This window comes from Dendrobium catenatum, unplaced genomic scaffold (genome assembly GCF_001605985.2).
Source record: "Dendrobium catenatum unplaced genomic scaffold, ASM160598v2 original_scaffold_79106, whole genome shotgun sequence".
Classification (NCBI taxonomy): Eukaryota; Viridiplantae; Streptophyta; class Magnoliopsida; order Asparagales; family Orchidaceae; genus Dendrobium; species Dendrobium catenatum.
Genome location: NW_021397551.1, coordinates 40,421 through 59,362, shown reverse-complemented (window position 1 = coordinate 59,362; position 18,942 = coordinate 40,421). Strand labels below are relative to the sequence as shown.

Sequence of the window (18,942 nt, the reverse complement as noted above, 5' to 3'; positions counted from 1 at the left end):
CTAATTTGACGTCGGGATACCTCTCAATCTTCAAGTCTTCAAATCTTCAATTTCATTCTTCTTTGGACTCCTTTTCTTCAATCTTCTTGAATCTTCATAGTGGTTACCCAAATGGACAAGAGGGCACTTCCCTCAAAGGGGAAGGCCACTCTTTCCTCTTTGGGTAAGGAAGAGGTATGATCCAAAATTTGGATTTCCAAAATGGAAAAGGAGTGCTCCCATAGGGGTATCCTTTCCTCTTTGGAATTCCAGCTTTTGGATCTATGGTATCCCAACTCAAAATAAACTTTCACAACACTTGACACTTGCACAAATTACATTGATATCAAAAAAATAAAAAAAATCTGAGACTCACCTGGCAGGGTATCCTAAGCAATTATATATAAAAAGAATTATTCCCAAGCAGTTGTATATGAGCAAAAAGAAAGTAAACACACTGGCCACGCTCTTTTTATTTGGGGGCTTTAGCAGCTGAAGCACCTGTGCAAAGAATTTATAATATTTATGCATTTTTTAATTTGTCCCCTTTTTATATTTCCCTGCATGAGCGTGGCCACCTGCAGAAAACTGTGTCAACATCCAGATCGTTCCTAACCTAAGGGTAATCTAGTCGCCAAACACATCAATCCATCCACAGAGTACGAAAAGTAAGCAGACACAGCAAAGCAATTTCATCCACAAACATGCAGTGAAAACTTACAAAAAAAATCCGGCACACAGCAGTAAAGTAAACACTGGCCTAACCTAGATCTAGAGTTGGTTGTCTAGCCAATCATCTAAAGTGTGTGAGAAAGGTCGTGTGGCTGGGATAGATCCTAATGTAGGTGATTAGTTAATGTTGTCTAAAAGTTTGGATTTGTTAAGGCTTAGAAGGGGGGTTTAGATTAAAATTTAAATATTAATGAATTAAGAATTTTAATTAGAAATATTTTAGAAGTTAATTGATTACTACCTTTGTTTCACACCGAGGCCGTGAAGTTTATCTCACCTTCCTTGGGGCTAAGCTAATAGCCTCGTAGGCCTGGGTTACCCAGTAGTAATCGGGGTTGATTAAGTTATTTAAATTGGTTAGAATTAAAAGAGGTGGATTAATATTAAAAGGAGTTGGTTGCTGATTTTAATGGATTAGTTGAGAATTTTATTAGCCTATTAAGAAAATTCTGGAATTTGGGAGAGTTAATAAGTTTTGGAGGTTATCCGGACACGCTAACTAAGGGGTCAAAATTTGACTTTCAAAATTAGAGTTAATCTTAAAGGTTTCAGATTTTTAATAAATACTAGACCTAATTATGAGTTGTTATACAGTTGGTACATTCAATTTGGAGTTTTCTATCAAAAGTTATGATTTTTAGAAGTTTTAACCCGATTTTGACCTAGAGTTGACCAAAAATGTTGACTTTTTAAAATATTGCAAATTTCTGGAATTTTAATATTTTTAATAAATACTAGACATCACTATGAGTTGAATGCAAGTGAGTTTGGGTAATTTGGATTTTTCTAGATTTAGTTATGAATTATTGAAGTTTGGCATTTTAATGAATTTTAGGAATTTCTTAATTAGAGGGTCTCTTTTGTGATTTTGCTTCAAACAAATTCCCAATCTCTTGAAAACACCTCCAAAGGTCAGGAATAACTAAGGAGGATCCCCAAGTGTTTGGGAGATTTTTTGATTTTTTAATTATTATTAATTAATTATCTCAATTAAACATTGAGATTTTCACTTAAAATTAAATTGGGGTTAAATTGCTGTCAAATCAAGGGATTTCAATTATCATAGATTAAGGACTGAATTCTGGTCAGTTTGAGGGTTTATATGTAATTTTTGGATTTAAATTGGATTTATTACAATTTTTAGAAGTTTTAAAGGCTTAATTAAGGGTTTAAGACTTTAGAAAATTAATTAGGGGACCTAATGATCTCAAAAAATCAGTGAAAATTTCTCTAGGGTTGAGGGTGTCACTAAGTTCAAATGTTCAAAGTTTCAACTCAAGGGAAAGTGAATCCTAATTAATGGAAATTTTTCTAAGTTTCTATACATGAATCCTTAATTATTGTCCTTAATTATGTCACTATCTTGATGGACTTGAATCAATGTTTGAACTAACCCTCATACTCAATACACAAGGCATGCATGAACCACATAAACACATTCAATACCTAAATCTAGGAGAGCCTTAGACTAAGTGGTGTGTGACCTTAAGCATGCAATTAACTAATTAACATAATAAGACAAAATTAGTGAATAATCAAGAAATGATTATTCACTAATCATCCCCTTTATTTCTATTCAAATATGCTTAATCAACATTTAAGATCTCAAATGACTTCTTAGACACTTAAAGATTTACATATATATAGTTTCAAAATATATATTAAAATACATAAATATAAATGGATATATATATATATATATAAATAGGAATATATATTATAAAATAATTAAATATATTATTAAAATACATTTTGATGAGTTGAAGGATCCACTGATCTCCATAGAAGTTTGAAAATAATGAAACATTTTCCTTGTATTTTTTTTAAAATACTTAATATTTAATTAAATATAAAAAAAGGTTAATAAGCTCCAATAATTCAAAATACCATCAAAATCTATTCAAATAATATTGAAAATTTTTCTGGAGACCAGCCATGCACTCAACAACATGCATGCCAAATTTCAGATAAAATAATTTATGCATAATTAATTAAAAAATAAAATACATATTCTGTATTTCTTAAATTACTAATAAAATAATAACCAAAAGGGTTTGATTTTATTTTTAAAATAAAATAGATGAAAAAAATGAAGAAAAATGATATATTATACTCATTTTTGGTTCTATATTTAATTTACTATAATTTTCCAAAGTTTCTTGTAATTAAAAATCAATTAAAACACATTTTTCCTTAATTAAACGCGGGCGGTCAGACACGCGGCGCGCTCGGATTGGCGGATCGAAACCGCGTGACGGCGGGGACACGCGTCGGCCGCGGGCCGCTTCACGCGGTTTCCACTTAACCACGTCAGCGGCTCTTGACAGCCATTGGATTAACCGCGGGTTCGATCTAACGGCTGAGATCAGATCCCGCGGTTTGATCTCACCAGGAGAAGATCAAACGGCGGAGATTCGATCCCGCTGTTCCGAATGGACGGCCCTGATCTCGTCGGACGGCTGATCGAACGACAGATCGAAGGCGCAGTCAGATCAGGCCGCGGGAGGGCTCGATCTGGACCGTTGATCGAACGATCAACGGTCCAGAAAATGTACACTCACCGGAAACCGTGAGTGACGCCCTAAGAAAATGTCTTTTGCCTCGTTCTTTCGATCGGATCGATCATTTCACTTGAAATTTTAAACACAAAGAGTAGGCATGAACAGAAATAATGGGGAATAGTTTGTTTTAGCTAAAACCCTAAAAGCATAAAGCTATTTAGATCTAACTAATGTGAACTAGATCTAGGTTTAGAGAGTTATACGTTAGATCTTCGAATTTTCTGGATGGATGAGCTTGTAGATTGTCCAAGTGAAGATCCCAGCAGAAATCCGAGCTCGAACACGTCTGGATCGACTGCTACAGGCTTGGGACGGTCTAGGTGGTGGTTCGCGGAGAACTCGCCGCCGTGACGTGCAACCACTTGGATTTTGTAGTGGGGAGGTAGAGGAAGCTTTGGAGATTCAAAACGAACTGAGAGTTCGATCTGGGAGGCTAGGGTTAATGAGAGAAGCTGCTTTGATCAATAATGCCTAAAAGTTGCCTTTCCCCCTATTCAAACGAGCTGGGCTAGATTGGATGGCTCGGATTGACTCACCAGGTCCCCAGATGTTGCCAAGTGTCCCTGGGACAGCCAGAAGGCTGACCCAAAGGCTAGGCACGCCTCACTCCTATTGGGCGGCTTTGGGATGAGTGGGGGAGACATTGCCATTTAAGGCTAAACAGGCCCTGAGCCTGGTTAGGAGAGCTCCAAGTGAGCTTTAGGACATTAAGGGGTCGGCCTAAAGCAGCTTAAATCAAGGGAAAGGGGCTTAGCATGTGATAAAGCCTTCTAGAAGAGGTTTAAGCTTGGGTTTGACCAGGTTGACCAGTCAACTGGTCAATGGGGCTGATGTGGCATCTAAGCAGGTCATGGAGTCTTTCCAAGTGGCTGGATGGGTGTGGCTTGAGCTAGGTTCAATGGGTTGAAAGGTTTGACCATACAAATGGTCCCTTAAGCCTTGAGTTGACTGGTTGACCAGTCAACTCCATCAAGGGTTATGAATTTTCATTTAGGTATATTCAAATGAGTTGATTAGGTGGATTGGAGGGTGGTTCCAAGAGCCATGCATGTCAAATGGATTAAGAAGGCTTAATGGGCCTTTAATGGGCTTCTAGGCCAAAACTGGTTGACTTGGTCAACCAGTTGGGTTAAGGGGCTAGAAATGGATTCAACAAATTCAGAATATCATCCTGAGTCTATTGGATGTGTCCCAGGGTTTGGAGGGGTCGATTTGGTCAAAATCACCATTTGAACCCTTAAGGGCTTGTTTGGTCAACCTAGGTTACCCAGGGTCTGGGTTTGGGCTCAACAGGTTTGAAATGATATTTTAAGGTTAATGGAAGTGGTTGGGTGACTTAGAGAGGTCATTTGGGTCAAAACACATGTTTGGACCCTTAAAGGGCCCCTTGGGTCAAACCAGTTGACTTGGTCAACCAGGTTGACTCAAGGGTTGGGAATAGGTTCAAAAGATTTGAAATGACATTTGGAATTTGTTGGAGGTGATTGCATCCCATTTGGAGCTCATTTGGTTTGAAATCCCTATTTGAGCCCCATAGGGGTATTTTGGTCAATTTTGACCTATTGGTCAACTATGTCAAAAATGGGTCTGAAAAATGCAGTTTTACTGCTCAAAGGGTTAAAATCAAGGGTCTGGGAAGTGATTGGAGGCTTGGATAAGGGTTCCAGGTCAAGATCTCAAAGGGGTCAGGTTCAGTGGCATAGGCTGTAAATATTTGAAGGTTTTACAGCCTGGATTTTAATTCAAATTCTGGGTTAGAGACCTCAGAATGAGCTCAACGTTGGAGGGTAGCCTCTAGAGACATGTCTTATCACTTTGCAAGTGATAGACCTTGAATCAGAGGCCACTTGATTGGGTTTTGAAATGTTTGAAATATCTAAAAAGGGTCTTTAGGACAAGGCCTTAAAGGTTTAAATTTGAGTTTGAACTTCTGGATTTGGATTTGATTTGAAATTTAAATTAATTTGGACTTGAATTGGATGGAGTTTGAGATTCAAATTGGTCACAGGTAGGAATCAAATTGAAATTGAAGTGGATTAAATATAGGAATTGATTTAAAATTGAGGTTGATCAAAGGTGGAGGTTGATTTGAAGTTGGAGTGATCCTAAGATCTAGGAGAGTTCTAAGATCTAGGATTTAAAGGAATCCTAGGCTCTAGAATAAACTCTAAGGTCTAGTTCTAGGAAAGATTCCTAAGGTCTAGAGTGGATCCTAGGGTCTAGGATTAAATCTGGATTGGATGGCGGTCTTAGTGACCTCATACAAAAATGAGGTCAACAAGACCCGGTCCTTGTGGGAGGGGACTTCAACTGTTGTCTGGCACAAGAGGAGAAGAAGGGTGGCAGGCGATTTACTTACTCGGCGGGGGCCCAAGAAATGGCGAATTTTATGAGTTATAATGAACTCCATGACTTGGGGTTCTCGGGGCCCAAATTTACATGGACTAACAATAAGAGTGGAAGTAGTAAAATCTGGGTGCGCTTGGACCGTGTCTTGATGAACTCGGAGGGGCTGCGGCTGGCTCCGCTGGCTTCTGTCAAGCACCTTATCTGTGTTGCCTCAGACCACTGTCCGCTTCTGGTGTCGCTGGATTCTACGGCTCACGGCAGGGGGTCCAAATGGCTGCGCTTTGAGGACAATTGGCTGACCTACCCGGTTACTTGGAAATTGGTATGGAAGAATTGGGCTAAGCCAGACTATGGTAGCCCGGATGACATCCTGAATCGGAAGTGTTTGAGGATGCTGAGGGCGTTGTTCTATTGGAGCCGCAATCGGCTCAAGGAGCTAGGGGAGCTTAAGTACACGCTGGAAGCCCGTATTGCGTGGCTACAGGAGGCTGAGTGCTCGCCGTCCGGTTTTACGGCGGAACAGGATGGTGAGCTTCGGCGTATTGCGGGGGAGCTGATCGCCACATTGGCAAGGCTGGCCACGTGGTGGAGGCAACGGGCTAAGACGAGGTGGATTGAGGAAGGGGATGCCAATTCCCACTTCTTTCACTCTAATGCTTCCGCCCGTCATCGCAGTAACACTATTAGGGAAATCACTGACAGAAACGGGGAGACTATTAATGATCCGAAGCTTATTCGGGATGAGTTCTGGAGCTTCTTCCTGTTGAAGTGGAAGGAGAGGTAGGTGAGCTTAAATGATTGGCCGGACTTTCTTGAGACTGACAAAATCCCCCCTCATATCAGTGAGGTGCTGGAGGCCAACGTAACGGAGATGGAGGTTCAAAAGGCGGTATTCAGCCTTGGTAACAACCGCTCCCCGGGGTCCGACGGTATTACTGCTTCCTTTTTAAAATTCTACTGGGAAATTATTAAGGGTGATGTCACTCGTGCCATCATCCATTTTTTTGTACTAATACTATGTGTGAGAGCTGGAAGGAAACTTTGGTTGTGCTCATTCCTAAAACAGTCAACGCCAATCAGCCGGCCAAGTTCCGACCGATCAGCTTGTGCCAAAGCTTTTACAAGGTGGTGGCCACGGTGTTGATCAACCGGTTGAAGCCTGTGCTAAGAAATATAATAGGAGAAGAGCAAGGGGCGTTTGTTCCGGGCAGAAGTATTACTAGCCATGGCTTGATTGCCCAGGAGGTGATGGGTAAATTCAAAGTCTCTATTAAAAAATCTGGTCTTATGGCGTTGAAGGTTGACATGGAACAATCCTACAACTGTGTGGCTTGGGAAACTCTAGAAAAGGTGATGAGATGCATGGGCTTTAGTGACAAGTTTACCCGGTGGATCACGAAGTGCATCGCTTGGCCTAAATTCACGATTTTGATCAATGGTCAGAGGACGAAGTGGATTAAGGCGGAGAGTGGCTTCCGCCAAGGCTGCCCTTTGTCGCCCTATTTATTTATTCTGTGTTTAGAGCTTCTTACCAAGGCCTTTAGACAGAGGGGGGAGGAGCTTGGAATCCAAATTGCTAGACACTCGGAGAGGATCTCGCACTTACTGTATGCTGATGACATTCTGATCTTTGTTGAGGCTTCGCGTTATAATGCGACGTTGATTCTGAAGCTTCTTGCGGGGTACTGTAGCTGGACTGGGAAGCGGATTAATTGCGGTAAATCGGCGGTGCTGTTAAACATGAAATGCCCTCTTTGGAGACAACGGCAGATGGCTAGAAGCTTGGGATTTCGGAGGGTGAATTCTTTTGATTACTTGGGCCTGCCGATGGTGTTACACAGGCTAAAAAAGGCTGATTTCGGCGGTTTGATCAAAGGCACCCAAGAGAAGGTGAATCTATGGGGTGCGAAGCAGTTATCTTTGGCGGGGCGTTCACTGTTGATCAAGACCTCCCTCTTTGCGGCCCCCACGTTTTTGATTACACACACCGTGGTCCCCATGGGGGTGCTTCATGACATTGAGCGGATTGCCAGGAAGTTCCTCTGGTAGAAGGAGGAGGGTAATCGAGGGATGCACTATATCGCTTGGGAGGAGCTCTGTCTTCCAAAGGCGGAGGGTGGCTTGGTCTTTCGCGGGCTTTGTAGGTGGAAAAGTGCGTTGCGAGCTAGACTGGCAAGGCACCTTCTTTCGGATCAGGAGTCACTACTGCACCAGGTGTTAACGGCAAGGTATGGAAGTGATTTGTGGAATAAGCCGAGTGGGAGATATGTGTCTATTGTGTGGAAAATTATCCAGGATGGGGCTCGTGCCCTCAGGCCGGTGATTAGGTGGGAAATTGGAAATGGACAGGGGTTGAAGGTGCTGCATGACACCTGGATCTTGGACCGGTGCATTGCTTGTTGGCCGACCTTTGTGAACGTGGGGGCGCTGGAGGATGCGGAGGTTGGCCAACTTTTGGATCATAATTTGAATTGGGACGTGGCGAAGGTTGAGGAATTCTTTAGGAACATAATGGTGTCAAGGATTGTGAACATTCCCATCAATAGGGGCATTGGGGTGGACCGCCCCACCCTCTCTTACTCCCTGGCCAGCTCCTCGGTGGCTGCGATGGCTTATAGGGCTATGTCGGACGGGGGCAATGCTTTCAATTACAGCTGGATCGAGAAGCTTAAACTTCACCCTCGGGAGAATTTTTTTTGGTGGCGGGTTCTTAAAGGGGCCATCTCGTGCAACGTATGGCTGATGCGGAGGGGTTTAACGGACTCGCCTATGTGTCTGTGGGGGTGTATGGAGAACGAGACACTGGACCACTGCACTGCCCGTTGCAATAAGCTGATATGTGTTATGAGCACTCTGTGGAAGTGGGGTTTTGATATGCCGCATGTTAATTCCCTATCGGAGCTGCTGCAGGTGCTTGCCAACGGGATGATCATCAACCCTTGTATTGGGAGGATTTATTGTTATGCAGTATATCAACTATGGCGCGCCCGGAATAATATGAGGTATGGCCGTTCTTATCGTACCCCGTATGTCATTGCAGCGACTGTTTTATCGTTGCAGCCGAGAACATTTAAATTGCCTATTCTGGGGCAATGGAGCACTAACCAGCCTCTTGGGCTGCCTTCCTACAAATTATGGTGCCCCCCCCCCCCCTTGGGCCCCCCCCCCCCCCCAGGTTGGCTTAAGTTTAATGTTGATGCTTCGCTGCAGCGGTCCAACCTTGTCAGGATTGGCATCATTATCCTGAATACTGGGGGCGGGCTCATTCTTGTTGCGGGATGTCGGGTGGAGCACTAGGATGCTATGCAGGCGGAACTGATGGCGGCGGCAGCGATCGGTAAGCTGCTAGAGGATTGGATGTTTGAAGTGGAAGGGATTATCATCGAGAGCGATTGTTATAATGCGGTTCTATGGCTACAAATGCTTGGAAATCGGCTCGGTGAGGTCCACCGCCGGGTGGAGGGCCCTGACCTCTCCTTTCTCTTGAATTTTAAGCAGGTTATCTTCCAACATATTCCCTGTGAAAGTAACCGGCCGGCAGATCATTGTGCCTCTTTGGCGTTGGCTGATAATTTTATTTTCCGGGATGTGGCTAGTGACACCTTCCCCTCGACGTTGTTGTACTTGTTAAGGGGGGAAAGTGATAGAATTTAGTTTGTCTTTTGGGTTTTTCTTTTTCTGCTCTGGAGTTAGTTTTTTGTAACAGCTTTTAAGTTTCTTTTAGTAATGCAAATGCACTATTCAGCTCTCTCTCTCTCTCTCTCTCTCTCTCCCTCTCCCTCTTCCTCTTCCTCTCTCTCTCTCTCCCTCTCTCTCTCTCTCTCTCTCTCTCTCTCTCTCTCTCTGAATCGCATCATTTCCCCCCTTTATTCTCTCTCTTGTTTTTGTTTAGAGAGAGACTCTCTGGGTATGGCGGGGGGTGACCGAAGGTCACCTCCCCGCTCAGGCGGGGGAGGTGGCGACTGAAGTGCGACGGGAGACGAACGGAGGCGGTCTGGGATTGGTTCGGGAGGTTCGAAAAAGGCTGGGGATCGCTCTCCGAGCAAGCCTGCAGCAGTTCGGGGGAAAGGTAAAGTTTGAGATCCAGCTAGGTCTGGTTCTGATGTCGAGGGTCGTTGGGAGGTCAAAACGCGGGGTGGTGACCTTCGGGGTTCACTGCAGTATGCGTCGAGCGGAACTACTCCGTCCAGATCTGGCAAAGCCATGGTGGAGGGCTCTCCCCAGAAGGTGTCTGGGGCGGACTTGCTTAACCCGGAGTTGCGGGTGTCGTTCAACCCGTCATTCAGCCCGGGTAACCGGTGGAAGGTTCTCTACCCGGATGCCAAGGTGGCGGCGGCCACCACAAAGCAAAACCCTAACTCGGTTCTTTCTCCTAAGGCTAAGGCAGCCGCTCAGACCAAGGCTGCTGTTGCGAGCAATTCTTGGGAGCAGATTAGCTCACAAGCTCAGGCTATTTTGTCTCGGTCCAAGGATGAAGAAAGCCTTGCAGATGCTAGGCTGTCTCAGCTCTTGCAGAACAACTCCCAGGGTCGGATTGGAATGTTGCCACCCTACCGTGAGAAGCAAGTCATCGGAAATCCCCTCCAGGAGATTCACCAGCAGGTGTTGGATGGACATGGCGCTGAGTGCGATGGCTCTCTGCCTCAGATCCAAGGTGGTCAAGTACGAAGTGCGATACTCTCGCCTGGAATAGGGAGATCTCTCCACTGGGCCACAGGACGGGAGCTCTTCACAAGTGCTAATGCTCTGGCTAACCGGGTTAATACCCAGGCGGGTAGCTCAGGTGATGATATGGAAAGCTCGGTCAACCCCTCCAACGCGGATATGGAGGAGGCGGGTGAAGATGCAGATTCTCAAACCGTAATGACCGAAGCAGGGGAGGGTTCTGATTCTCCTATGGAAGTTCAGCCACATCCCAGTCGTTGTCCTGTTTGTGAAATGGCCATGGACGAGCAGAAACTCAGCTTCGATCAACCTGATCCCGCCCAGGTTAGCTGTTGTAGTCCGATCATCCCGGGTGGGGTTGCTGGACGAATCACCACCGAATTTCCTCTTAAATCTATCGTGTGTGATGGTATGAACTTGGTCGAATCTAGTAGCTGTAGGCGTGAAATTCCGTCCAGTACAGCTCCCACGCAGAATCCTGCTGGGGGATCTTGCCCGCAACCTATTTGGGGTATTGCCTCCTCCAACTAGCAAGGTGTTGTGCAGCAGAAACAGCCCCCCACGAGCAACCCGATGCCCCAAAGAAGTTTACCTACTGGTCCCTTCGCCTGGAATAAGGTCCAATTGGTTCGGTTGAACAAGATGGCAAAAAAAATTTTTCTTGCCGAGGATGGCAAGTCGATGCAGCCGAAACTGGATGCAGTCCAGGACAATATCGCAAAGCTTGACCGTGCTCTTGTGGCCAAACTCTTGGGTCGCCGGGTGTCCTTCCCTTTCCTCCTTAGTGAAATTAAGTGAAGGTGGTCTCACTTTGGGGATTTTGACATCATCACCACAGCTCCTAAACACCTTCATATGCCTCTTTCAAAGTAGCGAAGCTCGCGATGCTGTGCTCGCTAGCGGGCTGTGGATTGTTGCTAGCAACATCATCGGAATGAACAGATGGACCTCTTCCTTCTCGCCGAACTCCCTTCAAGGACTTTAGTCCCCAATTTGGGTGTGATTGCCTCAGCTTCCTCTCATTTATTGGGATATCGACAACATTACCCGGCTCGCCAATATGATCGGAGAACCCCTGTGGATGGACTCCCACACGAGTTCCTGGGGGAAATCATCTTATGCTAGAATTTGTGTGAGGATAGACCTCACTCAGAAGCTTTTCCCCGGTGTTTGGATCAATGGAATCCATGGTCGTTTCTTCCAAAGAGTCGAGTATGAAGGTCACACCAATTTCTGTTATGATTGTGGCCTTGTTGGCCACTATGATGGAGTGTGTATGGCCAAGACCCCTCCCAAAGACAACCCTCCCCCTCCAAATCAGCAGACTCGGATGGGCAAGGATCACATCAGTTCGGTGGAAATGAATGGGATGGGCTCTCCTGGTCAGCTGAAACCCAAAGGGAATGTTGTCCCTGACAATGCCGAGGGATTGGATGATTCCTCCTTGGGTGCGTGGAACATTGCTACCAGTAAAAGAAAAGGGAAAGCCAAAGCTCGCAATTACAAAGGTGGCAACCATAAAATCGAGCATAATAGCATAGACCCCAAACCCCAAGGGAGCATCCAGACTCCCGAGCCTTCATTACAGTTTAAGGCTGACAAGCTAAAGCAGCTGGAGGACACCGCCACGCGGATCGTGAACCTCCGTAAGCAACATTCTAGATTCACCAAATCGCATTTTGAGAGAGAAATCCTCAGCCTTGGGCCGCTCACGTCCTCTCCCAGGAAGAGGAAGAAGACTTCCTTCGAATTCACAGGTGGGGACTTGGTCCCCTCAAGTGCCCCATGAGAGTTGACTCTTCTTTGGTATGTAATATGCGTAGTGAGATTGATGGACCTCTGCTGGAGCAATGGGGTATCATTCAGCCCTTGTGGCTGATTCCAACCGTTTTCTGATACCTCCCCCCTCTGGAGGGGCTTCCTTTCTTTCTTCACTGGGTATGTTATGTACCAACGAAGGATCTCTCCCATTCGCTTGAGGGGGTCCTTTCTTTGTTTTCATTTGCTTGTTCCTTGTCCTGCAGTGTTGTATGGGTTCTGTTGGTTAATGTAAACAACTTCCACTTTTGTTTTTTTGCTTTTGAACCGTTTCAGCACTTTTATTTTATGTAATTTCCCTTTATTAATATATGCCAAGTGCAATCTTCAGCTCTTGCGCTCTCTCTCTATCCCTCTCTCCTCTCTCTATTGCCACTCTCTTGCTTACTCTGTCCCTATTGCCTCTCTCTCTCTCTCTCTCTCTCTCTCTCTCTCTCTCTCTCTCCATTTTTTGCTTCTCTCTCCTCCCCCCCACTAATGCCTCTCTCTCTCTCTCTCTCTCTCTCTCTCTCTCTCTCATTTACTTTACAAAGCGATGGCATAACTCAGAAGACACTAATTCATTGTGGGCATCGGTTATCTGTTTCACATCATTTTGTAAGGATCACATTTTGCTTAAAGCACCCAAAGCAAATAATATCACTCCAATTATATGGATAAAAAAAGGGGCAGGCATCTATATGCTGAAACAAAATCACTTTGTTTCCCTTGTTGGTAAATTTAGCCAAAAAAATAATTATAATCTTAATCATGGCAACAAATAATCAGCATTCGAAATTCTAATAGTTTTCCACCTAAGCCGCCTTGACAATATCAAATCAAGCATAAATTTTTTTAGCAGCAAGCTACTTAAGTATGAAGAGTACTCCAAGAAGTGAATCCTACCATTCTTAAAATAGAAAGAAAAAAGTAACTGGGATGGATGAAATCATACCTCACTATCCACAAGCAATTGGTTTAATGCCATTGGGAGATGGGGCAATACGTACCCTTGTTCCTAATATTTCAACCATGCGATGAAGATATGACGTAACCTGCATATTTTGAAGAAATATTGAGATACATAATGAAATAGGTTGTTGTAGATATATGGACCCACTTGATACCTTATTATGCAAAGGTTTGATATTTAGAAATGTGACAAGTCTTTGTAGGAGAATATCCAAAGTCTGAGAATTCAAAAATAAAATTTTAGAAACATCTACTCTTTCTTTTTGAGAAAAAAGTTCTGGGTGTTGAACCATCCAGAAATAAAAAGGAGCAACATTGCACCCATAAATATTGCAAGCCTAAATTTTGAATTAAATAGGAAAAAAGAAAAAATAGCTCGCAATTGGGGAATGAAAAGTACTAAATTAAGTGAACATTCATAAAAAAAACACAGTCACTTGCATGCTTGAACATCAAACCAATTGAAGGCCGACTAGCTGTCACTGTCCGCTCACTGAAGCCCTAGACCATAAGCTGGCAATGGTAAGTATTAATTTGTTTGTACTACTTTATGAGATGGTGGAATATAAATGGGGAGGAATAAGAACAAAACTATTTATCAGATAGAGTCAAATTCTTCAGCCAGCAATCAAATACTAACATCATCTACACCGGCGCAGTATACATGAGAGAATTCCATCTCTAAGGAACAAATTTAGAACATTTTGTAGAGTAAACTCATGATAAGATGTATTTTACAGTAGATAGAAACTGACCTTGCTAAGTGCATTTAAAGTTGCAATAATCTGTTATGAGCTCATAACTTTAGGTGAACTTTCCTCGAGCCCTTGAGCCTTTGCATCTATGAGTAGCATCTCAACATCGAAACAAGTAATTACCACATAGCTCATTTAATTCACTTAGGTAAGTTGCCACAAAGATGGAAATTCAAGAAAAAACTAACACAGCTTTCTTACTTTGTCCATAAAGTGGTTTAAGCAGTGCTGCCAGGTATTCTGCCTGCTTTTCTGAGGAAATTTCTTCCACTCCAATCAACAACCCAATTGTTTGAGAAACCGAGGTATTTTCAATTGATGATGTAAAGCAATAAGACTTTTATAGAAGCTGAACTCAACAAAGACTGCTTTTCCGAACTAAGAAGTTAAGCTAATTTACCTCAAATGTATGACTACCATCCTCAAAACCAGAATACATAAGATCCTTGGATGTCCAATAAGACCCAGTAAAGCACCCAAAGCTCTGATGATGATGAGGGTTGTATAATAGAAGAATAACTTTACTTTACAAAACGATGGCATAACTCAAAAGACACTAATTCATTGTGGGCATAGGTTATCTGCTTCACATCATTTCGTAAGGATCACATTTTGCTTAAAGCACCCAAAGCAAATAATATCACTCCAATTATATGGATAAAAAAAGGGGCAAGCATCTATATGCTGAAACAAAATCACTTGTTTCCCTTGTTGGTAAATTTAGGCCAAAAAAATAATTATAATCTTAATCATGGCAACAAATAATCAGCATTCGAAATTCTAATAGTTTTCCACCTAAGCCGCCTTGACAATATCAAATCAAGCAAAAAATTTTGAGCAGCAAGCTACTTAAGTATGAAGAGTACTCCAAGAAGTGAATCCTACCATTCTTAAAATAGAAAGAAAAAAGTAACTGGGATGGATGAAATCATACCTCACTATCCACAAGCAATTGGTTTAATGCCATTGGGAGATGGGGCAATACCCTTGTTCTTACTTTGTCCATAATGAGGTTTAAGCAGTGCTGCCAGGTATTCTGACTGCTTTTCTGAAGATATTTCTTCCACTCCAATCAACAAACCAATTGTTTGAGATACCGAGGTATTTTCAATTGATGATGTAAAGCAATAATACTTTTATAGAAGCTGAACTCAACAAAGACTGCTTTTCCGAACTAAGAAGTTAAGCTAATTTACCTCAAATACATGACTACCATCCTCAAAACCAGAATACATAAGATCCTTGGATGTCCAATCTGAACTTGTGTATTGAAGGAGAGCATCTTGTAAACACTGCAGTAGGATGAAATGATTGGATATGATCCCATTGATAACAAATCCATAAAAGAAGTATGAATTTCACACAACAAAGCAGAGGAAATGGAGTCAATGGTTCCCAGAAAAAAGGAAAAGGAACGGGATACTTGTAGAATTGTATCAACGAAAGGCACTAGCTTGGGTTTCAGTAGCTTCACTGCTCTCATAAACAAGTAGCTAGCTCTTCTTCTCACATTAAGATTTGGATGATGTGAACCCCTCTCATCCAAAATTATTGTTGTTCGCTTTACTTTACTAATATAGTTCCTCAATCGAAGAAAACATTTACGGGGAGGAAAAAGAATGAGAATCAACAATTACAGAAAACAAATACTTCTAAAAAGGAAAAACAAAGGCTAAAGAAAAGATTCCTGGCGAAACAAGAACATGTTCGTCGGTAGAAATCTGAAAACCGGACTACTAAAATTCTATAAATGCAGAACGTAGCTCGTTTTGAATCACCAAGTCCGAAATTCGGAATCAACCACAAAAACCAAACATCAAAGCAATATCAAATAAACCAACGAGGTAGAGAAAGAGAAACTGGTACTCGCAAACTCATGCACCATCCCCTGCGGTGAGAAGATGATGACGCTGACCTCTACATCACAAAGAACAGAGAGCTCGAATGCCTTCTTGAGCAAACCTTACAGATGAGCCATTGGAGCTGAAGAGATTGATTGCGGTGCGCATCAAGAAGATGGTGAAAGCGCTATATCTCATCGAGGAAAAAATATTGATTTTTTACCAAATCATGTAGTTCGAAGGATTGACGGGATTTGGCCGAAGAAGCGTGCGAAAGGGAGAAAGTTACCTTCAGAACTTGTGAGCTCCCATACTTACTTCCGATGAAAATGTCGCAACTTCCGATTCGATGGGCAAAGGGAATGTCGTCGAAGGAGCAAAGTCGAACTAGAACGAATGAGCCAAAGAAGCCACTCGTGCAATCTTACACCTCCTGCGAAGCAATGAAGCTGAACAGCAATGATGTTGGGACAGAATTCATCTAGAGAATTTATAACCCGCTAAATATGAGCGAGTTTTTATTTCACACGAAACACGCCTCCTAATACATGCCTAATGCTTTGGAGGATTTTCTTTTCTTCCACTCAAAATTAATCAAACAACCCAATTTAGTAAATGCATGTAATTGTTTTAGTTTACCCTCCTAATTTAGGCAACCAAACAGCCCCTAAGAAAAATATGATGGAAGTCTCAGTGATGAGACTTCCTGATTTCTCAAAAGTCTTCGAAGTGTCCTGTGTGACGCTTTGGGGGTTGGAATTGGAGGAGTCCTATCACAGGAAGGTCACCCTGTACCTTATTTCATTGAAAAGCTAAATGACATTCAACAGCGATATTCCACGTATGACAAGGAGTTATATGCTGAGATACAATCCCTTCGTTATTGACGACACTACTTGCTCCCGCAAGAGTCTGTATTTTCTTAGATCACGAGGCTCTGTTTTATATCAACTCCCAAAAAAAGTTGAACGCATGTCACGGTCTATGGGTCGAATTCCTTCAGGAGTACACTTATACTCTTAGACAAAAGGAGGGAGTTGAAAATAAACATGTAGATGCTCTCAGTCATCATATGATGACAACCACTGAGATGAGGGCTGAAGTCGTGGGATTTGACCAAATAAAAAGGGACTATTTGGAATGTCCCGACTTTAATGAGACTTATTCTCTCTTAGCCACAGGTAGCACACGCCTCATGGACAATTTCCTTCGGAAGGATGGTTATCTCTTCAAAGCTCAGAAGCTTTACATCGCCAGCACCTCACTTAGGGAATTTCTTGTTTGGGAACTCCACGTCGGAGGCCTCGCTGGACAGTTCGGTCGGGATAAGACGATAGAAGCTGTGGAGTATTGTTTCTTTTGGCCCAGCCTGAAGAGGGATGTTGGTAGAATGGTCAGCAACTATCACACGTGTGAGCTGGCCAAGCAACGCAAACAAAACACTGGTCTCTACACCCCTCTGCCTATCCCCAGTTGTCCTTGGCAGGATGTTAGTATGGATTTTATCTTAGGCCTGCCCAAGACCATTCGTAGGAATGACGCAATCTGTGTTGTGGTCGAATAATTTTTCAAAATGGCCCATTTTCTACCTTGCTCCAATACATCTGACGCCTCCCACATTGCTAAACTTTATTTCGATGAGGTCGTCCGCTTACATGGTTTTCCCAAAACCATTGTATCGGATTGTAATGTCAAGTTCACCAGTTATTTTTGGAAAAACCCTATGGATGAAAATGGGCAATAAATTGCAATTCTCCATAGTCTTTCATGCACAAACTGATAGTCAAACCAAGATAGTCAATAGGAGCTTAGGTAATCTGTTACAATCCTTAGTAAGTTAGCATATTAAGGACTGGGATTCCATAGTCCCCACAGCTGAGTTCGCCTATAATAATTCTGTGAACCGTAACACTACCCTAAGTCCATCTGAAATTATTTATGGGTTCAAACCTAAACAGCCGCTAGATCTCATACCCATGTGTTCTAGGTATAGGATTTCTAATTCTACATCCTCATTTGCATCGCATATACATGACCTTCATAAAGAAATTGCATGCTAGATTGAAAAGAGCAATGATGATTATAAACTTTATGCTGATCTTAAACAAAAATTTAAAACTTTTGATGTTTGTGACTCAGTGATGGTGCGGATACGTTCGGAATTAATCCTGTAAGGAACGATTAAGAAGTTAAACGCTAAGAGTGCATGATCATTCAAGATAATTAAAAAAATCAACGATAATGCTTATGTAGTAGATCTGCCTATAGAATTCAATATCAATCCCTCCTTTAACATAGAAGATCTAGTAGCATATGAAAATTCCAATTTTAACCCACCAAATCCACACTTCTACATCAGCCTTGTGTGACCCCACTTTATGAGAACCCAAAATTACATCCACTTCCAAACATTCCCAAAACACCTATGACAGAGAAAGTTAACAACAAGATATGGTGGACGAAGCAGATATTTGATCCGGAGAAGAGGAAAACCAAAGTCAAAAGACACATGGTTAGATTGCGAGGTGCTACAGCAGTTGACCCCGACGCATTGGAGATCTGTGAGAGCACCCGGGACACTTACTCGATAGAGTCAACCTTTTCCTACCCCAGGAGAATGATGGGGACATCAAATCATGGAAAGTATATCAGAGACGTGGTCGCCGATCTACGGCCACGACCATGCCAATATTGGAAATAAATCAATCAATTTTCTAACCATAAAAAGTTAAGTTATTATACCAAGGGAATGTTTTTGTGATAACACGGATATGCCGTAAAGAAATGAGTTTTCTTACCAAAAAAGCCTTGTAATTCTAATCAACATAAATGAAAGACTAAGATGATGGCTTTCAAATTTTTTTTTTTAATTTCGACAAAGGCAACCATTTATATCAGGAACTACAATGGACAGTGGCATGCTTCTCAATTCTTTTATAAAAATTACACCAACAATTTAGAGTATTCCCTCCTCCAATCTCATCCCATGCTTAGGTTGTCCCAACAATACCATGTCCCAAAAACAAGGCCTCGATCGCAAAACTTGACCTCCCTCAAAGAAATAGCAATGCAAACTTCTTGATATACATACCAGAACAATATTAAGATTAATATTTGGGCTATCCGATGTTCAAAATAGAAAAAGCCCAAAATAAAAACCAAACTATTTGTCTACGGACAATCTAGTTCCAAAATATTACATTTCTCAAATTTAATCTCTTGACTATACATAATTAATCCAAAATTTTCCTTAAAGAAAAAATTGGGATCACATTTGTATAGGCAAGGTGC

At 42.5% G+C, this 18,942-nt stretch overlaps 1 protein-coding gene and 1 long non-coding RNA gene across 3 annotated transcripts; one reads left to right on the top strand and one right to left on the bottom strand.

The window, feature by feature from the left end:
• Nucleotides 1–5,649: 5,649 nt before the first annotated feature.
• Nucleotides 5,650–6,405, top strand: LOC110097458. Its single transcript, XM_020823831.1, has one exon. The coding sequence runs from the start codon at nucleotides 5,650–5,652 to the stop codon at nucleotides 6,403–6,405; it is 756 nt and encodes a 251-aa protein (XP_020679490.1).
• A 6,376-nt stretch (nucleotides 6,406–12,781) lies between these two features.
• LOC110097460 lies at nucleotides 12,782–14,813 on the bottom strand. Of its 2 annotated transcripts, XR_003699580.1 has the most exons (3): nucleotides 14,745–14,813; nucleotides 13,211–14,294; nucleotides 12,782–13,138 (listed from the first exon to the last, which is right to left on the bottom strand). It is a non-coding gene; the product is annotated as an uncharacterized LOC110097460 (long non-coding RNA). The 2 variants fall into 2 exon arrangements; XR_003699579.1 differs by lacking the exon at nucleotides 14,745–14,813 and having other exon boundaries at nucleotides 13,211–14,627.
• Nucleotides 14,814–18,942: the final 4,129 nt, after the last annotated feature.

Bases quoted from the DNA above. Each gene is read 5' to 3' on its own strand.
- LOC110097458 (XM_020823831.1), top strand. From the start codon at position 5,650: ATGGCGAATTTTATGAGTTATAATGAACTCCATGACTTGGGGTTCTCG.